At 44.4% G+C, this 16,869-nt stretch overlaps 8 protein-coding genes across 8 annotated transcripts; 5 read left to right on the top strand and 3 right to left on the bottom strand.

The window, feature by feature from the left end:
* Window positions 1–511: 511 nt before the first annotated feature.
* Window positions 512–1,708, bottom strand: L199_003949 (40S ribosomal protein S17-A; the record flags this gene model as incomplete). The annotated part of the gene is made up of 5 exons (XM_064889677.1): window positions 512–695; window positions 760–850; window positions 1,013–1,083; window positions 1,362–1,444; window positions 1,706–1,708. The coding sequence occupies 5 exons, from the start codon at window positions 1,706–1,708 to the stop codon at window positions 512–514; spliced, it is 432 nt and encodes a 143-aa protein (XP_064745749.1).
* A 544-nt stretch (window positions 1,709–2,252) lies between these two features.
* L199_003948 (uncharacterized protein) lies at window positions 2,253–4,156 on the top strand (the record flags this gene model as incomplete). The annotated part of the gene is made up of 7 exons (XM_064889676.1): window positions 2,253–2,290; window positions 2,352–3,083; window positions 3,153–3,239; window positions 3,332–3,419; window positions 3,502–3,648; window positions 3,714–3,896; window positions 3,968–4,156. 7 exons carry the CDS (start codon window positions 2,253–2,255, stop codon window positions 4,154–4,156), a joined length of 1,464 nt encoding a protein of 487 aa, XP_064745748.1.
* Window positions 4,157–4,444: 288 nt separating this feature from the next.
* Window positions 4,445–6,269, bottom strand: L199_003947 (centromere/microtubule-binding protein cbf5; the record flags this gene model as incomplete). The annotated part of the gene is made up of 5 exons (XM_064889675.1): window positions 4,445–4,558; window positions 4,640–5,232; window positions 5,298–5,913; window positions 6,000–6,079; window positions 6,182–6,269. 5 exons carry the CDS (start codon window positions 6,267–6,269, stop codon window positions 4,445–4,447), a joined length of 1,491 nt encoding a protein of 496 aa, XP_064745747.1.
* A 1,525-nt stretch (window positions 6,270–7,794) lies between these two features.
* L199_003946 (uncharacterized protein) lies at window positions 7,795–8,448 on the top strand (the record flags this gene model as incomplete). The annotated part of the gene is made up of 3 exons (XM_064889674.1): window positions 7,795–7,945; window positions 8,069–8,142; window positions 8,245–8,448. The coding sequence occupies 3 exons, from the start codon at window positions 7,795–7,797 to the stop codon at window positions 8,446–8,448; spliced, it is 429 nt and encodes a 142-aa protein (XP_064745746.1).
* Window positions 8,449–9,100: 652 nt separating this feature from the next.
* On the top strand, window positions 9,101–9,557 carry L199_003945 (uncharacterized protein; the record flags this gene model as incomplete). The annotated part of the gene is made up of 3 exons (XM_064889673.1): window positions 9,101–9,149; window positions 9,218–9,324; window positions 9,378–9,557. 3 exons carry the CDS (start codon window positions 9,101–9,103, stop codon window positions 9,555–9,557), a joined length of 336 nt encoding a protein of 111 aa, XP_064745745.1.
* Window positions 9,558–9,956: 399 nt separating this feature from the next.
* Window positions 9,957–11,029, top strand: L199_003944 (uncharacterized protein; the record flags this gene model as incomplete). Its single annotated transcript, XM_064889672.1, has 4 exons — window positions 9,957–10,059; window positions 10,126–10,190; window positions 10,245–10,311; window positions 10,449–11,029. 4 exons carry the CDS (start codon window positions 9,957–9,959, stop codon window positions 11,027–11,029), a joined length of 816 nt encoding a protein of 271 aa, XP_064745744.1.
* A 1,394-nt stretch (window positions 11,030–12,423) lies between these two features.
* L199_003943 (uncharacterized protein) lies at window positions 12,424–13,201 on the top strand (the record flags this gene model as incomplete). Its single annotated transcript, XM_064889671.1, has 2 exons — window positions 12,424–12,590; window positions 12,694–13,201. The coding sequence occupies 2 exons, from the start codon at window positions 12,424–12,426 to the stop codon at window positions 13,199–13,201; spliced, it is 675 nt and encodes a 224-aa protein (XP_064745743.1).
* A 457-nt stretch (window positions 13,202–13,658) lies between these two features.
* L199_003942 (uncharacterized protein) lies at window positions 13,659–16,267 on the bottom strand (the record flags this gene model as incomplete). Its single annotated transcript, XM_064889670.1, has 8 exons — window positions 13,659–13,751; window positions 13,841–13,918; window positions 14,000–14,118; window positions 14,239–14,440; window positions 14,605–15,092; window positions 15,150–15,219; window positions 15,287–15,351; window positions 15,406–16,267. 8 exons carry the CDS (start codon window positions 16,265–16,267, stop codon window positions 13,659–13,661), a joined length of 1,977 nt encoding a protein of 658 aa, XP_064745742.1.
* Between the last annotated feature and the right edge of the window lie 602 nt (window positions 16,268–16,869).

The following is a 16,869-nucleotide window of genomic DNA, read 5'->3' as shown; positions in this document are numbered from 1 at the left end:
TGATGTATTGGGTGGTTAGTAGCTACTGTCGGGTAAGACAAAGTCAAGATGTTTGTGGAATACCGCAAGTGTATGATCTGTCTGTATATACGGAATATTTGGATATGTAAAGAACCGGTTGGTATCTCACATGCACATGTACGCCTGACGATTTGTGTCAGCATAATCTGGTAAGTAGACGTAATTCCAACAGCTTGAGAGGGTAGTAACCCTCCACGAATTTATGGATCGGTCGGTGTTGACAATAAGAAGTACCTCATTCGCCTTATTCTGTTCCGAACGAACGGGGATTGATAAGTTATCAGTTGCCAGGAATCTCAAAACAATCACCGAGATGTCAGAACCAGCAGAAATCAGAAGATATTCCCTTGGACCTTCCCCCACATGGTGAACCTTCGTACTGTCCCAAACCGAACCAAAGTCCTTTTTTTGCAAGTTTATATGAGGCATAATCATCGCATCACCACTACAAACATCCTTATCCAACCTAAACCCAAACCTAACTTTCGGTTTAAGCTCGGCCTGAACCAGGGACGAATCGGGTCTTTCTCTCTCTTGGGGCGTTGGCAGAGACGTTGACGACGTTGACGTTGAGATCGTCGAAACCTAATGATTTGAGGAGGTCTTTGGTCTCGTTGTCTACTTCGAGAGGTGAGTCGGCGTTGGCGGCAAGGGCAGAGACATCGGGTACGTATCTAACAAAGAGAGCAAGTCAGTGTTCAAGCACACAAGAACAGTCACTGAACCACCAAGACTCACTGATCCTTTCGTTCTCTCTCTTCCTCTTGCAACTTGAAGGAGATACCTCTTACAGGACCCTTTTGGATTCTCTTCATCAAGTGGGTGGTGACTGCGAATTGAGAAAAAAAAAACAATCAGTTGGCTATTCTATATTAACCATTTCAACATCGTGAAGAGATGGGTAAAATGAATGTTGTCGATTCCACAGTTGCCTGACAGAACGACAATAACCCTCTTTACCCCTCTCTTCCCCGTATAAAACCTCACTCACATCCGGCAACCTTGTTTCGGAGTCGTTTAGAAGGGACGGAAGCTACCTCATCGAGGAGTCTTTTGTTGGTGCTGCGGTAAGACGAAATGTGATCAGTTACAATTTCTTTCGATATATCATCTACCCAACGAGCATCTTCCTTCCTGCCTATTCCCTTCTACATGCCATTCACTATGATATCCTCTTGAGTGTGATACTAATCCGATGGTCCTCTTTTCATGTTATAATAACCAATCCTCCTATTCTACTCCAATGCTATCCTATCCAGTATCCAGTGTTCGACATACCAAATCCTCCCAGTCCACAACCCTATGATAACATGACCATCAAAACCGAAACCCATACTCACTGGAAATCGAGAGTGAGTCTAGGGTAGTACTTCTCGATGAGAACTCTAGAAGCTCGCTTGACAGTCTTAGTTCTAACTCGACCCTGTTATACCAATATCCACATCCACATCCACATCCATATCCATACAATCCAGCAAGCAACAGACACAGGCCATTCCATTGGAAGTGTTGTGATTGATCATCCGTCATTATCCATGTATCGAATGAAAATTTGTGATTGTAGATAAGTCGAAGGTGATGGGGAATAGCGATAGTACCAAGAGAGAAATAGAAAATATCACTAGGTCAGCATGTTCCACTCCTCTTGTCGTCGACGGTGATGATGGTCAGAATGGGTACACACCATTTTGAATAGTTGGCTGCTGTAAGAGGTTAGCTAAGAGGAAGGATAAATCTACCTAGATGTATTTTGATGAATCTTTGACACAAACTGGTCGAGCAGCAGCCAGTGAGCAAGCAGTAGGTAGCACGGAGAGTGGGTCAGGGAGTCAACCACCATAGAGTGACGGAAGCTGAATACGGGGAAATGGTGGAAATGCCACACTGCACAGGCAGGTTGAGGGATGTGGCACCAGACGGGATGCTCGAATGACCCATCGGTGATAAGCTATATCCGATGATAGCGTTACTGAGAGATAGCTGTCCTCATCTTATCGGTTTCCGCCGAGATGAGCATGTGCCTCCACCTGCCATCTCCCTGAATCGCTGTTGTTCGTTGCTATCGGTGTGATGATGAGTTGAGTTCCAAGTCAAGATGCATTCATCCTCCACAAAGGAGTCTACGTCCATCAACTAACATTGCAGAAAGCAACTTGATCACTGAACCCCTTTCCCTCTGCCATCTCCAATCGTGTCAATCACCTCATATGTCTAGTATCAACAGATCCACAATGAAAATCCCACCTTCCCCTCCTAAAGACGCAGTCAAGTATGTCCTCATCTCTGCGTTTCCCTATCTACAAAATATCATCGCTAATATCAGCTATCAGATTCTGCGAGTTCATCACATCATCGCCTACACCATTCCACGCAGTGTCCAACTTATCCTCTAAACTCCTCGCAAGTGGGTTTAAACCTATTTCAGAAAGATCACCGGATTTGGATCAATTACAACCTGGTTCCAAGCTATTCTACACCCGAAACCAATCTTCCATCGTCGCGTTCACACTACCTTCTCATCCCAGTAGGGAAACTTCGATATCATTCGCAGTAGGACACTTGGATTCACCATGTTTGAAGGTCCGACCTGTATCAAAAAGGCAGAAAAGCGGTTATTTGCAAGTCGGAGTGGAATTGTACGGAGGAGGTATTTGGCCAAGTTGGTTCGATAGGGATTTATCTCTTGCTGGAAGAGTCATCATCTCCGACAAGTCTGCCAACGGACCGAGCTATGTCTCCAAACTGGTCAAGATTGATAGACCGTTATTGCGAATTCCAACTTTAGCTATTCACTTGGATAGATCTATCAACGACGCGTTCAAGTTCAATAAGGAGACTGAATTCTTACCTATCTTAGGTCTTGTGGCTGATCAACTCAATGGTACTGGTGCCGGCCAAGGTCCATCCAGGACAGGTACACCTCAGCCCTTCAGTGGGCATAGTACACCGAAAGAGAATGAGGAGGATGTAGCGAAGATGGAAAGTAAGCATCATCCCTTGCTTTTGGCTGTACTGGCCGATGAGCTGGGATGCGAGGTTGGGGACATACAGGATTTCGAATTGTAAGTGATCTGGTCAGCTTTCCTTTCGTAGCAATGGGCATGAAAGCTGATATGCTGAATGTAATTTAGATCATTGTACGATACTCAACCTTCGACTGTTGGCGGTCTATCAAACGAGTTTGTATTTAGTCCAAGATGTGATAATCTGATGACATCGTGAGTACCTCTGTCTACTTAAAGCTCATCCCTTGACTTTCAGTTCAGTTGATGTCTCCTTGTTCTGATTGCTGATACGACTCGTTACCCAGATTCTGTTCGATCGAAGGTCTTTGTGAAGCAGCTGAATCTTCAAGCGATAACACCATTAGATGTGTCATCCTATTCGACAACGAAGAAGTGAGTAATGTACCATCATCTTATCAATTCCTACCTCAGGCTTGTACCTACGCAATAGCTGACACACTTCACTTGTCTACAGGTCGGCAGCGTATCTCACCACGGAGCCGAGTCCAACCTCCTCCCTTCATTCGTAGAACGTATCGTCTCTTTACCTACCTACGAGAAAATAGGATATCATAATCTACTCGCGAACAGTTTCCTCGTATCAGCAGATATGGGACATGCTGTGAGCTTTCCTCCACTCAGCTTTCTCTGGGATAGTTAGCTGATTGTTTTTGATCTCGGGCTCAGGTCAATCCAAATTACGAGAATAAATATGAGACCAACCATTCACCCAAGATTAACGGCGGTATAGTCATCAAGACCAACGCAAATCAGCGATATACCTCGAATGCCCAGACCACATTCCTTTTGAGGAGAGTAGCCAAGAAGGCCGGTGTACCTACTCAAGAATTTGAAATTAGGAATGACTCTGTAAGTGTGGTTCGACTATGTGAAGACAGTCCATGTGATACACAATGACGAATAATTCTTGTTTTCCTTAGACATGCGGCTCAACGGTTGGACCTCACTTATCAACTCACGTTCGAACAGTCGATATTGGTTTAGCACAACTATCCATGCACTCCATAAGAGAGACGGCGGGTTCTCACGACGTTAGGTATTATATCGATTTCTTCAAGACGTATTTCGATGTTGTAAGGGAATACGATCTGGATTTGAAAGTGGACTGACAGGATAGGATATGATCGAAGGCCCAAATGGAAGGTAAATGCGTTAATCGGTGGAGAAGAGTATGATAATCATCCAGTTGATGTTGTCGATATGAAGATGTTGTAGGAAGTAGTAATTGACTCTTGATTGCACTGCACAAGATACAAGAGTTGAAAGTGATGAATCCTGAATGATTTCAAGGATGCTTCGCAGTTTAACTTAAATCTGCAGGACAATGCAAGAATACATACAGGAATGAACCCTAAAATGAGATACGAGGGAAAATACGAATAAATCAACGCCGAAAACTAAGCAGAAGCTTTCTTCTCCTTCTTCTCCTTCTTGGCTGCTTTTCTTGCTGCGCGCTCTTCGGCGGTCTCCTCTCGCTCTATACCATCTTCAGTCTTTACCTTCTTCTTTTTCTACGCCACGTCAAAAATCAGGAATCAGTAAATCACGTCGTACAGTACCGCGCTGTTTTAGCGACATGCAGACAAACTCACCTTTTCCTTCTCTCCATCACCCTTTGAAGGAGTAGCAGCAACTTCACTCTCAGTATCCCTCTTTCTCTTCTTCTCGGTATCCTTCTCATCGACTTCTATAGGGGTTATCGTCGCAGCCGCTGGTGGTTGAGTAGGTACCAAACCTCCTTCCTCCGTTTGAGCGGCATTGTAATCTACATACTCCTTGTTCCAATCTTGAGGTGTAACACCTTCAATTGATTTACCGTATTTATCCAATTTACCAGTCTTGATCATCTTTTTCTTTTCTTGAGCTTTTGGTCCCAAACCCCATCGTCGAGGATACAAATCTCTGTTCATTATACATCTTTTCACCTTGGCTACCACACCGTGATCGCACGAGGCCAAATCGACAGTAGACATCATAGCTATTCCGATGGCGATGGCTTCTCCTTTGGTGGTCATGAGTACAACCTCCTCGTTTACTTCTATGTCAGATTCGTATCGTAGTAAACCGGGAATCATCAATTTGGCACCGTAACAGACAGCATTGACTGCTGAGTCCTTGACGACAATTCGCTTGAAGTTGGTTAAGAGCGATTCGAGAGGTCGGATGACTCTTCGAAGGTATGATTCTGTGTTTAAGATCAGCAAGGACCATCTAAACCTAGAACGAAATTTGAATTTGACAACAACTCACCATCTCTGGTATTATCGTATAACCACTGAGCATCCAACACGTCATGCATCGAAACGATATCATCATTTTCACCCGTGATACCCGATCTTACTCTTCTAAGTTCCTGCATGTGTGCTCCAACTCCCAACAATAACCCCAAATGAACACACAAGGTTCTGATATAGGTACCAGCTTCGCAAGATACCCAGAAAACGCCCATATTCCTCTTATCGTCATATTCTACCAATTTCGATTCGTAAATCGTCCTCACTCTGAGTTGTCTTTTGACGGCTGAAATCAAAGGTGGACGTTGGAACAAAGCTCCCGTAAGAGTTTCCAAAGCTCTCGCAACGGCCTTTTCACCCTCTGGAACTTTATCGTGGAATCGGACTACACAGACATACTCTTTTCCTGCACCTTGTTGGGATTTGACTAGACGTGTAGCTCGATCGATACAGACGATCAAACATCCTGTTACCTTTGGATCTAGTGTACCGGAATGACCGGTTTTCTCAACTCGGAGGATACGTTTGAGCCATGCTACGACTTCGTGAGAGGATGGGTTGGAGGGTTTGTCAAGGTTGATGACTCCTGATTTGACGTAGGTTTGGAGATCTCGCTTGAGAGGGGAGACACCCTATACAAGATGAAGGAGACGTATAAGTACGATAGACGAGTTGGAAAACCAGTGAAGGGATAATGTTAAAGGGATGATGGACTTACAGTAGGGATGGGGGTGAAGTGGGAAGATCTAACTAATAATTTATCGTAATTCTTCAACAAAAGAGGCCATTGAGAGGTATCTGATAACATAAATAACCCTTCAATCAGCTCTGCCACATCGTACATTTGAATTGACTGGCCCATCTTCAGAACATTTGGCTATAAGGATGTACGACACTCACCAAGCTTGGGCGTAACAGCTTCACTCTTGATAGCATAATCTTCCTTCTGTTGCAACTCCGTCACTTGTCCATTCGTTAACGAAGCCATTTTGTCTGTTTGTGATGTATTATTGAATATCTACAATCTCCCGTTCGATCTCTATCTAGGATTTTGGTAACCTAGCTGAGGGTTCTTTGGAAGTTGATTGAGGTTTGGTTCTATGTACTTGAGAAGCTAGAGTCGGGACGCAGAAGGAGGAGGAGAGAAATTAGAAAATTCGAAAAGAGGATTTGCATTTGTTGGAAACTGCTTAGAGAGGTGGAGATCAACATTATCTCCGAAGTAGGAATGATGGATTTTGCGATATCACCGCATGTGAGACGAGTGTGGCGGTTCTGAGGCCCTGACGTTCAGTTCAGTTCAATGCAGTGTAACTGAAGGGATGAAGTAGCACGATGGAACAATAAGTCATTGCAATGCAATGCAAGGAATGTATGTATGCAGCTCTAGCTACTATATGGATATGGGGTTCCCCATGACCACGACTTGATCTGTTGGTAAATGCCTTCACTCCTATTTCACTATCTTGTTAGACAATGAACAGATAAACTCCATTAGAGGCAGATCTCCGTCTCACTCGCTTGCTGGCTATGGTTGTTATACTCTGTGGCTTATCTGTATCACTGTTGGTCGCTCTCTGAGAGGCAAAAAGAGAACGGGAAGAGAAGAGCTCCTGAAATCTGAACGATTCATTCGGAACGGAGGGCGAGGAGCTGGTCCAGCATCTTACGAGTGTACAGGAAGAGTAGAGCTAAATACAGATTCCAGTAATACCCCAGAAATTATCATGACGCGAGGATTCTCATGATTTTTCCTGAAGATTTCATTTAAACTCCACCCTCTCAACTCGTCTTCACGTAACTCGACAATTTGTTACTAGTTGAGCTCGTCGACACGAAACCATGTGAAGATAAATCTGGAAATAGAATCAATTTTACTGCTACAGTACCCTCATTCCATCTTCCTATCGTAAAAGCAGGATTTGATACGGTACAAATACAAAATACATGTTATGATATCATCCGAAACATCACACAACCACATGCATTGCTCTTTTAGTTCAGGAAGATAACGTTAGCTCATTAGTGCTGGCACATCGGAGATCGATATTCCTTGATCTCTCTCATAAAACATTTTTACCCTGCCGTCTGTATATGGCTGGCTGCATAGCATCGCTAGTGTCCACTACAGCACACAAACAGAACATAGCATCAGATCCGACGGGTCAATTCGCTTTTCATACATTCAGCGCTATCAATCACCGTTTTGCCCGATCAGCCGTGCTTACCGTCTTTGTACGCTAAATATAACATAACATCCTTTCAAAGTTGGACTAACCTAACTTATCGCCGCTCGATCCTCTACCAATTTTCAAATCTTCTTTTCAACACTTACATCCATCAACATTAATTGACTACCACTGGTGAATCCTTTCATTCCGTTCATCATATCTCACCACTCCAAACTGTCAACAAATCCCTGATCAAGATATAGAATTCCTGTTTATCGCCCGAATATCTCATCAACGCCTACTACAGCATCCAAGTCAACAATTCGACACAATCAAGCAATAATGTCATTCCAACCTCCATCACCAAGCTCATCATCCACCTCATCTCGTGGTCGATACACATTCAACACTGATGAGAAGCAAAAGAGACAGGGGAACGTATCGAAACATCCTTATATGACTGAGTATCGTGAGAGACAGGGATCAGCGTCTGGTGAGTAGGATTCTCTTTATCCTCCTCCTTCCATCTAAATCATCTTCCAAATCAAAGACTGCATAGCCAATACTTGATGATCACAAAAATGGATACTAATCATACATATATTCACACTTGAAGACGAAAGTACAGGTCCTTACGATCATCTCGCCCATCGACCACGTAAGAGTTTTCTCAAGAAATTGACATCATGTGTGAGTAACCGCTCTCTTCTTGTCGCACACATAATCCTCATGCGAGCCTCTGCCTCATCGTATCTACTCAACACATGCTAATGACTCGTGGGAATTGGACAGTTCGAATTTGACGATTCCGATCCGGTCGCACGCTATCGACCACGACACGAAGCGATCTTCGGTAAAGACCCCGTCTATAGGAATCATCAGATCCAACCTCAGAATGTCACTCAGGCCAAGATGATTCCCTGTGAGACGCAGGCGCCAAATAGCTTTGCGGGTGGGATGACAGGTGGGAGTGGAACGGGTGGTGGAGCTTGTTAATAATAACTCTCAATGATTCATTGGTGACGATCAATTAATTCAACTTGTACATTAGTATTTCCACAGATCATATTTCTCTATACCTGTATTTGGTACATTGTTTTATAATCTTCTATGCTATGTCGACCTACATTAGGTGCTGTGGGTTATTTGCCAAGTCTTGGGGTAAGTTCGCTTGGCGAGTATTTGACAATTGCGCAGTCTCGGAACAAACGGTATCTTATCTCTGACATGAACCCGCCGGTCATCATTTGCCCTCCGCCCTCCTTAGACAGACTACGAGTACTTCTAGATAGGATACATTATCCCTCTTCGTTGTTCAACAAAATACAGTCCATCACCATGGTGAGAGGTCGGGTCGCACTGCAATAGGATTAGTCCAAATATAGAAACAGGTTTTTTAGATCTTGTTTTAAGGGAATTCCAAAACGCCATGATCGTCTGTTTGTTCCTGAACTATTTTTGTCAATTTATCGCCTTGTCCCCGAAGCACAAGCAAGCAAATGCATGTCATGTCAGCCAGCATGATGGATCGTTCATGATCACTGTTCTCCTTCATATCTCTACAAAAGCCGTCTCTCAGTCAATCTACCTTGTACTCTGCCTTAGGCGACAACAATCACCCTGCAGAGAGACAAAGGACCCATAAGCCATGTCCGGCTACTCCGGAGACGTTCAACCCACCCAACAGAGCACAATGAGTGAGTCAATTTTCAGACCCATCCTGACTTATTGCATCGATGGGCTGAAATGAATGGGATTCCTTTAGGTCGAAAAAAGGATAAGAAGGTAAGAAGAGAGGAAGCAGACGATATATCGATATACAGTTTCTCGGATGAACATTCAGGAGGATGGTTATGCTGTTTCGGTGGAAGTGTGAGTACCTTTGGAGATCTACAGGATGGTATGGTACTAATTTATCGATATAGTCAAGCTCGAAGAAACAGAAGAAGAGTAAAAACACAAATACCCATTCGAATCAAAATCGACCTATCTATGAGAAATCACTACCTACTCCCCAGACTTCACCTGCATTATCGGATCAAGGATATGACAACACTGTCTTTCAGCCTTACAGTACCGCTGACCAATCTGCAGAAAGAGTATAAGGAGATGAGGAGATGATGAATCACTCAGGAGTTAGACTATCTGTATAAATATGCGTATAATGAAGATCAGATGTATGTTGCATGTTGTATATCCAGACTTTCCTTGTTCCGTTTTCCATACAATGGTACCGTATGGTCGTCACTGAAGATGTGAAATGCTTGATAACGAAGTATGGTGACATGGCAACATGCTGTAACCACCAAAAGGGGGGGGGGGGGGGTCGATGTCGCACGGACAACCGCACACCTGATGCTGTGCCCTCCTCACCTCAATCAAACTCTTAGATACATGGCTCACACTCAGTCACACTTCGCAGATAATCTCTTTGACTCGAAACTATCGCTTCTCACCATACTGCATACTTCCATAGCCTCATCATTCATATGATCAACCCAAATATGTCGAGCTCGACCGAGAACGCATATGCCAACGCGGATGCAAATGTTGGTAAGGGTAAGGGGAAGAAACAGGATAACGATGGGGGGAAACAGGTGAACGTGGGCAAGTAACACCTGTTTTCCTTTGGGTGTTCCTGTAATGACTTTCCGATGGATGGATTGAGTATAGGTGCACTTCGTGATAGACAGAGTGTATATCGATATGTTGGAAGCTTACTAAAAATAACCAGGAAGGTATGTACCGTATTACTTGTCTCTCCCATTCGCCAGCTTGTCATTTCTAATAAGACTCTGACCTCCGTGAAGGAAGCGTGGAAAGTAAAGCTGACGGATCAACAATTGGGTTTATCACCCAGTACGTTGGATTCCCTCCTCGCTAACAATTTAGTTATCCCATGAGCGATCAATGACCTCACTATGATAGTCGTCCCGACGCCAGCACCCACAAACGCCTGGATACATCCTCCCGGATTGACTTTACTCCCCTCTCAGGTCCACTCGCCTCATCATCCTCTATCCCACCTGCTAATCCCGACCTCTCTCACCCTCCTCGTCTCATTCACGTATCACCCACCCCACCGAAGCGAGACCACATCTCAGCGGGCGCTTACGCTAGTCGTCAAAGAGATTTATTCAGACTGAAACAAGCTATACAGGATAACCCCAATACTAGTATCCCTCTGACATCTTCAACACCCACACCTGCAAAATTGGACTCGAACGGAGAGGTCTTATGGTGCAATCAACCTAACACACATCCGCCTTCATGCTGCTGTCTTATAACCCAAGAAAAGAAGGACGAAAATAGAAGAGAGGGGGTGGTACAATGGGATCAGGTGGATTTGGGAGCGTTCTATAATTTGATGGAAGCTTTCACATCGGATGGGAATGGGGGATATTGTGATTGTCATGGACATCCAGTAAACCTCTGCTCTTCTTCGTATGATTCAGGAGGAGGAGGGATGGACGCTAGTGGCTGCTCGGGAGGTGGTAATTCAGGTTGTGGATCTTCTGGGTGCGGAGGTGGAGGGGGCTGTGGTGGTGGTGGATACGGAAGGACATTTTTCATATGAGACCTCGCCAAGAGGAAGGGGTGTATTTACTGTACGTCGATGACTGAAGGAGGATCTCAAACTATATACTGAAGAGTATGTACACCTCTATTCATTGGCAGATGCGAATAATGTATCCATATGGTACCAATTCTTTTGATTCATATGTATGAGGGTCTAGAAGCTCGTCCTCAAGGTATTGTCAATTGAGCGAAGTTCGAATACTTTGTCAAGAATTATCAGGCTTCTCCTGCTGATCCATCATGAGAGTCACATGTTTCCTACTGGATGTCCTGCACTGGATCAGTGCGGGGTGCATCTGGCACATCCTTCAGGATGTAGAAGATAAGCAAGCATCCAGTCTCTAGTCCTCAAACCGACTCAGACGAGTGATCAACATATGGAGCAGAATGAGATGCTATATCGTCATGGTAAGTACTTGACCACATCTGAGTTACGTGATGATAAGATACGGCTTGTAACGCTGGGTAATGAACCGAAATGGAAAGCTCAAGGTCGAACAAACGGCAATACCGTCTGCAGCTCGTAATACGAGACGGATACGGTACTTACAGTCTCACTACACGAAGAAAGCCAGAAAGAGAGGTGACAAAACAAGTTGAAAGGTCAACCGCGGCCGTATGTCAGGTAAGATACTGACCCATCTCGGTCAAATAGGAACCGGATATCAATTCATCCCGAAAGGAGATAAGGATGTATCGTCATTCATGATGAAGGTTGTATCCGACGATACCGGAGTGCACGTTTGTGGATCCTCTTAACTAGTACGAATAGGAGTCAAATGCAAAGCTTGTTGGCAGTACGTTGCTGCAGTATTGCTTTGTCATTTGAACAGATAAGTGCACGGCAGATCATCTATGACGTATTTGTACAAATAGTATATCGGTGTTGCTCCGTGCCGACCGACCTTTTTGGGTCATCCAAGCTTCAGCTTCAGCTTCAGGCACAAACAGATAGACGTTGATGAAACAACATTACGAGGGAGTGTTCGTATCATCGCACACGAGCACGTTTTATCTTGGTCCAATCAGCATTCTACCTGTTGTTCATCGCCTCTGATAACACCGCTTGAACAGATGGTGGATTTTAACCGGAGTGTCCACCTTGGAAAGGTATATAAACCCTATTGATTCAAGTCAAGATACGATATGATGTTGCTAGCCATCACTACTCCCAATTACCACAAGCAAACCATCACTCATACGCCCTCGCTACTCGCCATTCATCAGCTATATAATCGAGATAATCGATCGACCCTTTCTCAAACTCTCTAATCGATATAACAAGTCAGACAGTATATAGGATGGCCCACACCGACATCACTACCCGTAAGCCCATTCCCTCATGTGCCCTGCCATAGTACTATCCCTGATCAGTCTGTACGTGTATAAGAAATGCAAGGACAAGGTACACTCCGACTTCGAGGTGGCGGATTCTTCGGCTTGTTCAGAGTGAGTCGTGAACCTAATCTTTCATTCTTGTCCTACTCATCACCTAAATCCTATCGGGATGACATCGTACTGAAGGTGAGATACCGACTTGTTGATCTTTCACAGCGTCGGTACGTTGTTTTCATACTATGAGTACACCAAAAGACCCATTTGATACTCCTTCTATGACATCCACGTTTTATACGACGTACTGATGTATTTATCGGATCGCAGAAATAAAATCACTCCTATCACCACCCCCGTCTCCTCCTCAGAGACCCAATCCGAACTTGAGAAGCCATATAAATCACTCACTCCACCCAAGCCCGAGTCCAAACCCAAATCCAAAGGCAAAGTCAAAAAAGCCAAAACTACGACGTACAAAACTTCGACCATTTCCAGGCGAAATGACGGATACGGAAGTGGATATGGCTATAACGCTGGATCCTACGCTATAGGTTATGGTACACCTTATGTACCCAGTTGTCCTCCTACAGATCTGGGTAATGGCGGGTTTGGTCATAGCCATGGACAAAGCCATGGTAGTGGCAATGGGTGTGATTCAAGTGGTGGTGGTGGCCATCATGGTCATTCTGGTGATTCCGGTGGTGCTGGAGGAGGTTCATCTTGCGGTGTTGGATCTTCAGGTGGTGGTGGTGACTCAGGCGGTGGATCTTCCTGTGGGGGTGGCGGATCTTCCTGTGGAGGAGGTGGGTCGTCATGTGGTGGTGGAAGTTCTTGAAGACTTGATAAGGGAGAATAGTAAGAAGAAGAAGGATACTAGTAGAGTGAAAATGAATATGAAATATCTGTAGACAAGTGAATGAATTGAATCGAAGAAAGATTTGTACAACCCATGTAATATTCGAGTATGAGATGTATGTATCGTGTAAACCCTTAGTCATTGTTGCTTGAGCTGACTTGGAACGAAGAGGAGCACATCTCGACCGAGATCTGATCAACCGTGTATGACGTGATCATCTTTCCATTAGGCACAGAGAAGATAGGTGGTGATGAGCTAAGCATGTCTTCTTTACTGACACTTCATCGCCTCCTTGATGAACGTATAGCAACGTGAAGGATCGGCGAAGTGTGGGGTTGATGGTAATATAATGAAATGCATGATATATGTGATGATGGTAGATATCAGATTGATATATATCCGCACAAAAGGTAGGTATCATACGCTAAATCATAAGTTATCCCTGCTTACGAGGTTCAGGTTCTTTGTAACTCATCAGATCCCTATCTACAGAATGCAATCTCTGTAATTCAAGTAATAATCGATATGTCTAACGAAACATCAAAATACAATCTGTCAGCTCTCCAAGATATCATGCATGCTGTTATCGTGTATGATTGATTCAGCAAGACCACTCACGTAAGCTTGCATGTTAACCCATGACCAATGTTCCAATGCGAATTTCTGACCGGCTTCACCAATCTTTTGTGCTAGATACTGCACAGCCATGGCACGCGATCAGTTAGTATATCTCCCAACGCATCAGACAAAAACAAGTTTGCAAATCGATTAACTCACATCATGACCTTTTGTCGTATCTATATTACCAGCTTCGTCAACTGGACCGACGAAGAATGCCATTATATCGTATAAATCTGAATAATCCGGTTTTAGGGGTATGTAATGATACCATGGGGCTGCAGGGACAGCGGCCAATATCAGCACAGCACATACAATTTATATCGACGAACAAAATCATCGATTGTGATTACGTTTGATCAAAGTAGACCACACCCAGGAGAAAGATCAGTACTCACTTAACCACTCCATATGCCATTCTGGGAACATGGTGAATTTGATGACGGGACTACCAGAACTTAACAATCTATGAAATCTAGATGACCAACCGTTTCCATCTACATCTAGGTTATATTTGAATGCTGCCGCCTGGTCGGGCCATACTCTCTCGCCAAACTCGATGGTATCGGCTACTTGTTGACAGACATCTGCGTTGGGGCACTGTGAGAGGTAGGAGAGCAGGGAAGACATTTTCAACGAGAAAAAGCAGTCATCGGGAATTGTGATTGAAGGGTTAAACGAAGGGGAATTTACAGTAGGAGGTCGAACAATCAGTCAAGATTCTGTTTCGAATCGACAATAAGCAATTGATGACAGATACTCACCTGTACAGGTTTTCCGGACAATTTCACATCCGCATAAGCCTTACTTAATACCCTTTCCCATCTTCTCACAACCTTGTAACCCCCTTCACCATCCGGAACCATTATCTCCCTTAACTGCTGATTCCACCACGTATCCCCACCCTTCGGACCGTTGATCATCAAATGTAATCTCATCCTGTGTGATTCCTTCCAATCTCTTTGTCCACCATATCCACCAGTGGTCGATCCTCTCCAAAACAACCTGTTATCCGTCTTATCCTCCCAGCTGCCCAGATAAGGAACGTCAGATTCGGTGATATTCATGTACGCTTCCATCGGAGTGGTCTGAAAGCTTGCATCTCCAGGGAATTTAGATAATACCAAGATGGGTTTCAAGATCGATGGGGATCTATGCGCGTAATCTAGGGACATGGCACCATGTAGACGCTTGAGTTCGGGATATTCGCAGAAGTCCATAGTTGGAAGATGATCGAATATGAACGATTTGGCTACAAACACATTGTCGAGTCAGGACTCAGAGAGAGGCTTGTGGGAGATGGACTCACGCAGTACAGCATCTGTTGCATTCTCTGCTCCTGGTCGGATGTTAGCCGGGGATTCAAGAGGACAAGCTTTCTGTAGGAAGGGATAAGATGATTAGCATTTATATCGCAGGGTAACAGGTACCGGGCCGATTACTTACAAACCAACCCCATGCTGGTGTTCTATTGGGATCTTCCAAGGCTTTCAATTCCGTCTCATCGAAATCTGGCCAGTTATCGTCAGCGATTACTGCCAATACTCGTTAGAGAGTTCACTCACGTTTACCTTCCCTCACCAGTGACATTGCTCTCTCCCTTTGGTCTTTACCCAGAACCACACTACCCGTATCATGATCACTCCCCGTCACTCTCAGGTAGAAACCTTCTGGTAGATCATTCACGAATCCTCCTATCAAACCTTGAAGATGTTTCGGTCTCGCTGCATTTGACCTTTCTCCCGTCAATGCTACACCCTGTTTACTTATATCCAGAGTATACGTGAACCCAGTCCCTTCTAATGCTTTTGATCTAGCTATGAACGTCTGAGCAGGAAGTGCATGATGGGGTAAAAGATCCCTCATCAGTTGATCATATTCATCTACTATCTTTATATCGTTCTTCTGACAGAACGCAAACCATTCATCAAACCCTGCAGGTGGTGACATCCTATATCGTCTCTTATATTCATTTACAGCTTGTTGTAATGTTTTCGATTGAGAGTTCAACAAGTTGGTCCAACGAGTTTCGGCTTTTTCCATCAATTCGTATATTGGATGTTCAGGTTTCAACCCCTGTATGGGAGGTAATAAAGTTGCTGTACCTTTATTTCCCCAAAACAACGATGATCGCCTACCCCTCCTTCCTCCTGGAACGGAAAATCCTAATGGAGGAGGCGGTATACGTTCTATACCTAGTCCATGCCTTATACCGAACCAATAAAGTAAGAAGAAGATCACCATGAGATAGAGGATTTTCTTAGGTCGCCGTATTGGCCGAGGTACACTGTGGGGGATCATACCTACCGAAGAGAGTGGGAAGGAAGATGAATGAGATGAAGGATGATTGGTTGTAGGGAGTGATTTCGACCATTTCTGCTTGGGCGATACCCCATAGGCTGGTGATCGTGAGGTTCTTGGCGGCATGTTCAACCGATATGATCGAGAGGAAGAAGGTATAGGTGATGGGTGTACTGTCTGGAGATTATATCGTGTGATTAGGTATCTGGAGAGCAATCATTGGCATGTACTTCTACGATTATCGAATTCTGTTGATTCACCTGCAACACAGTAATATAGGTTATATCCAGGTAGGAAGATTTCGCTTTTGATACTGGTACTTGTTTTTTGTTGATGGTGGATGTGATTATCTCATGTCAAACTCTAATCTATTTAACGCGACGATCCATGTGATCACCACGCGTCAGTCTGGACTTGTATCCCGTCAGCCTGATACACCCACAAAACCCCACGAGGAACCAGGATACCCGCTCTAGCTTCGACCGCAGTATCAGGCTGATCGAGCATCACTTGGACCCCAAGGGGCTAGACGGAGCAGCGGGCCGGATTTCCATGGTTGGATCCTGTCAAATTCAGGGTACAACAAGGATAATCGAGTGGAATGAGCGAAATGACAGTGAAATACGCAGTTCGGTAAGAGCGGCAAAGGGGGGTATTTTAGGCTGTTTGATTCTGTATGACGTTTTTCAGTTTTTCTCGAATCACAGCCAGAGCCAGATTGCTCATTC

The sequence above is a fragment of the Kwoniella botswanensis genome, chromosome 1, assembly GCF_036426115.1.
Source record: "Kwoniella botswanensis chromosome 1, complete sequence".
Lineage (NCBI taxonomy): Eukaryota > Fungi > Basidiomycota > Tremellomycetes > Tremellales > Cryptococcaceae > Kwoniella > Kwoniella botswanensis.
This window is presented reverse-complemented; position numbering and strand designations above follow the sequence as displayed.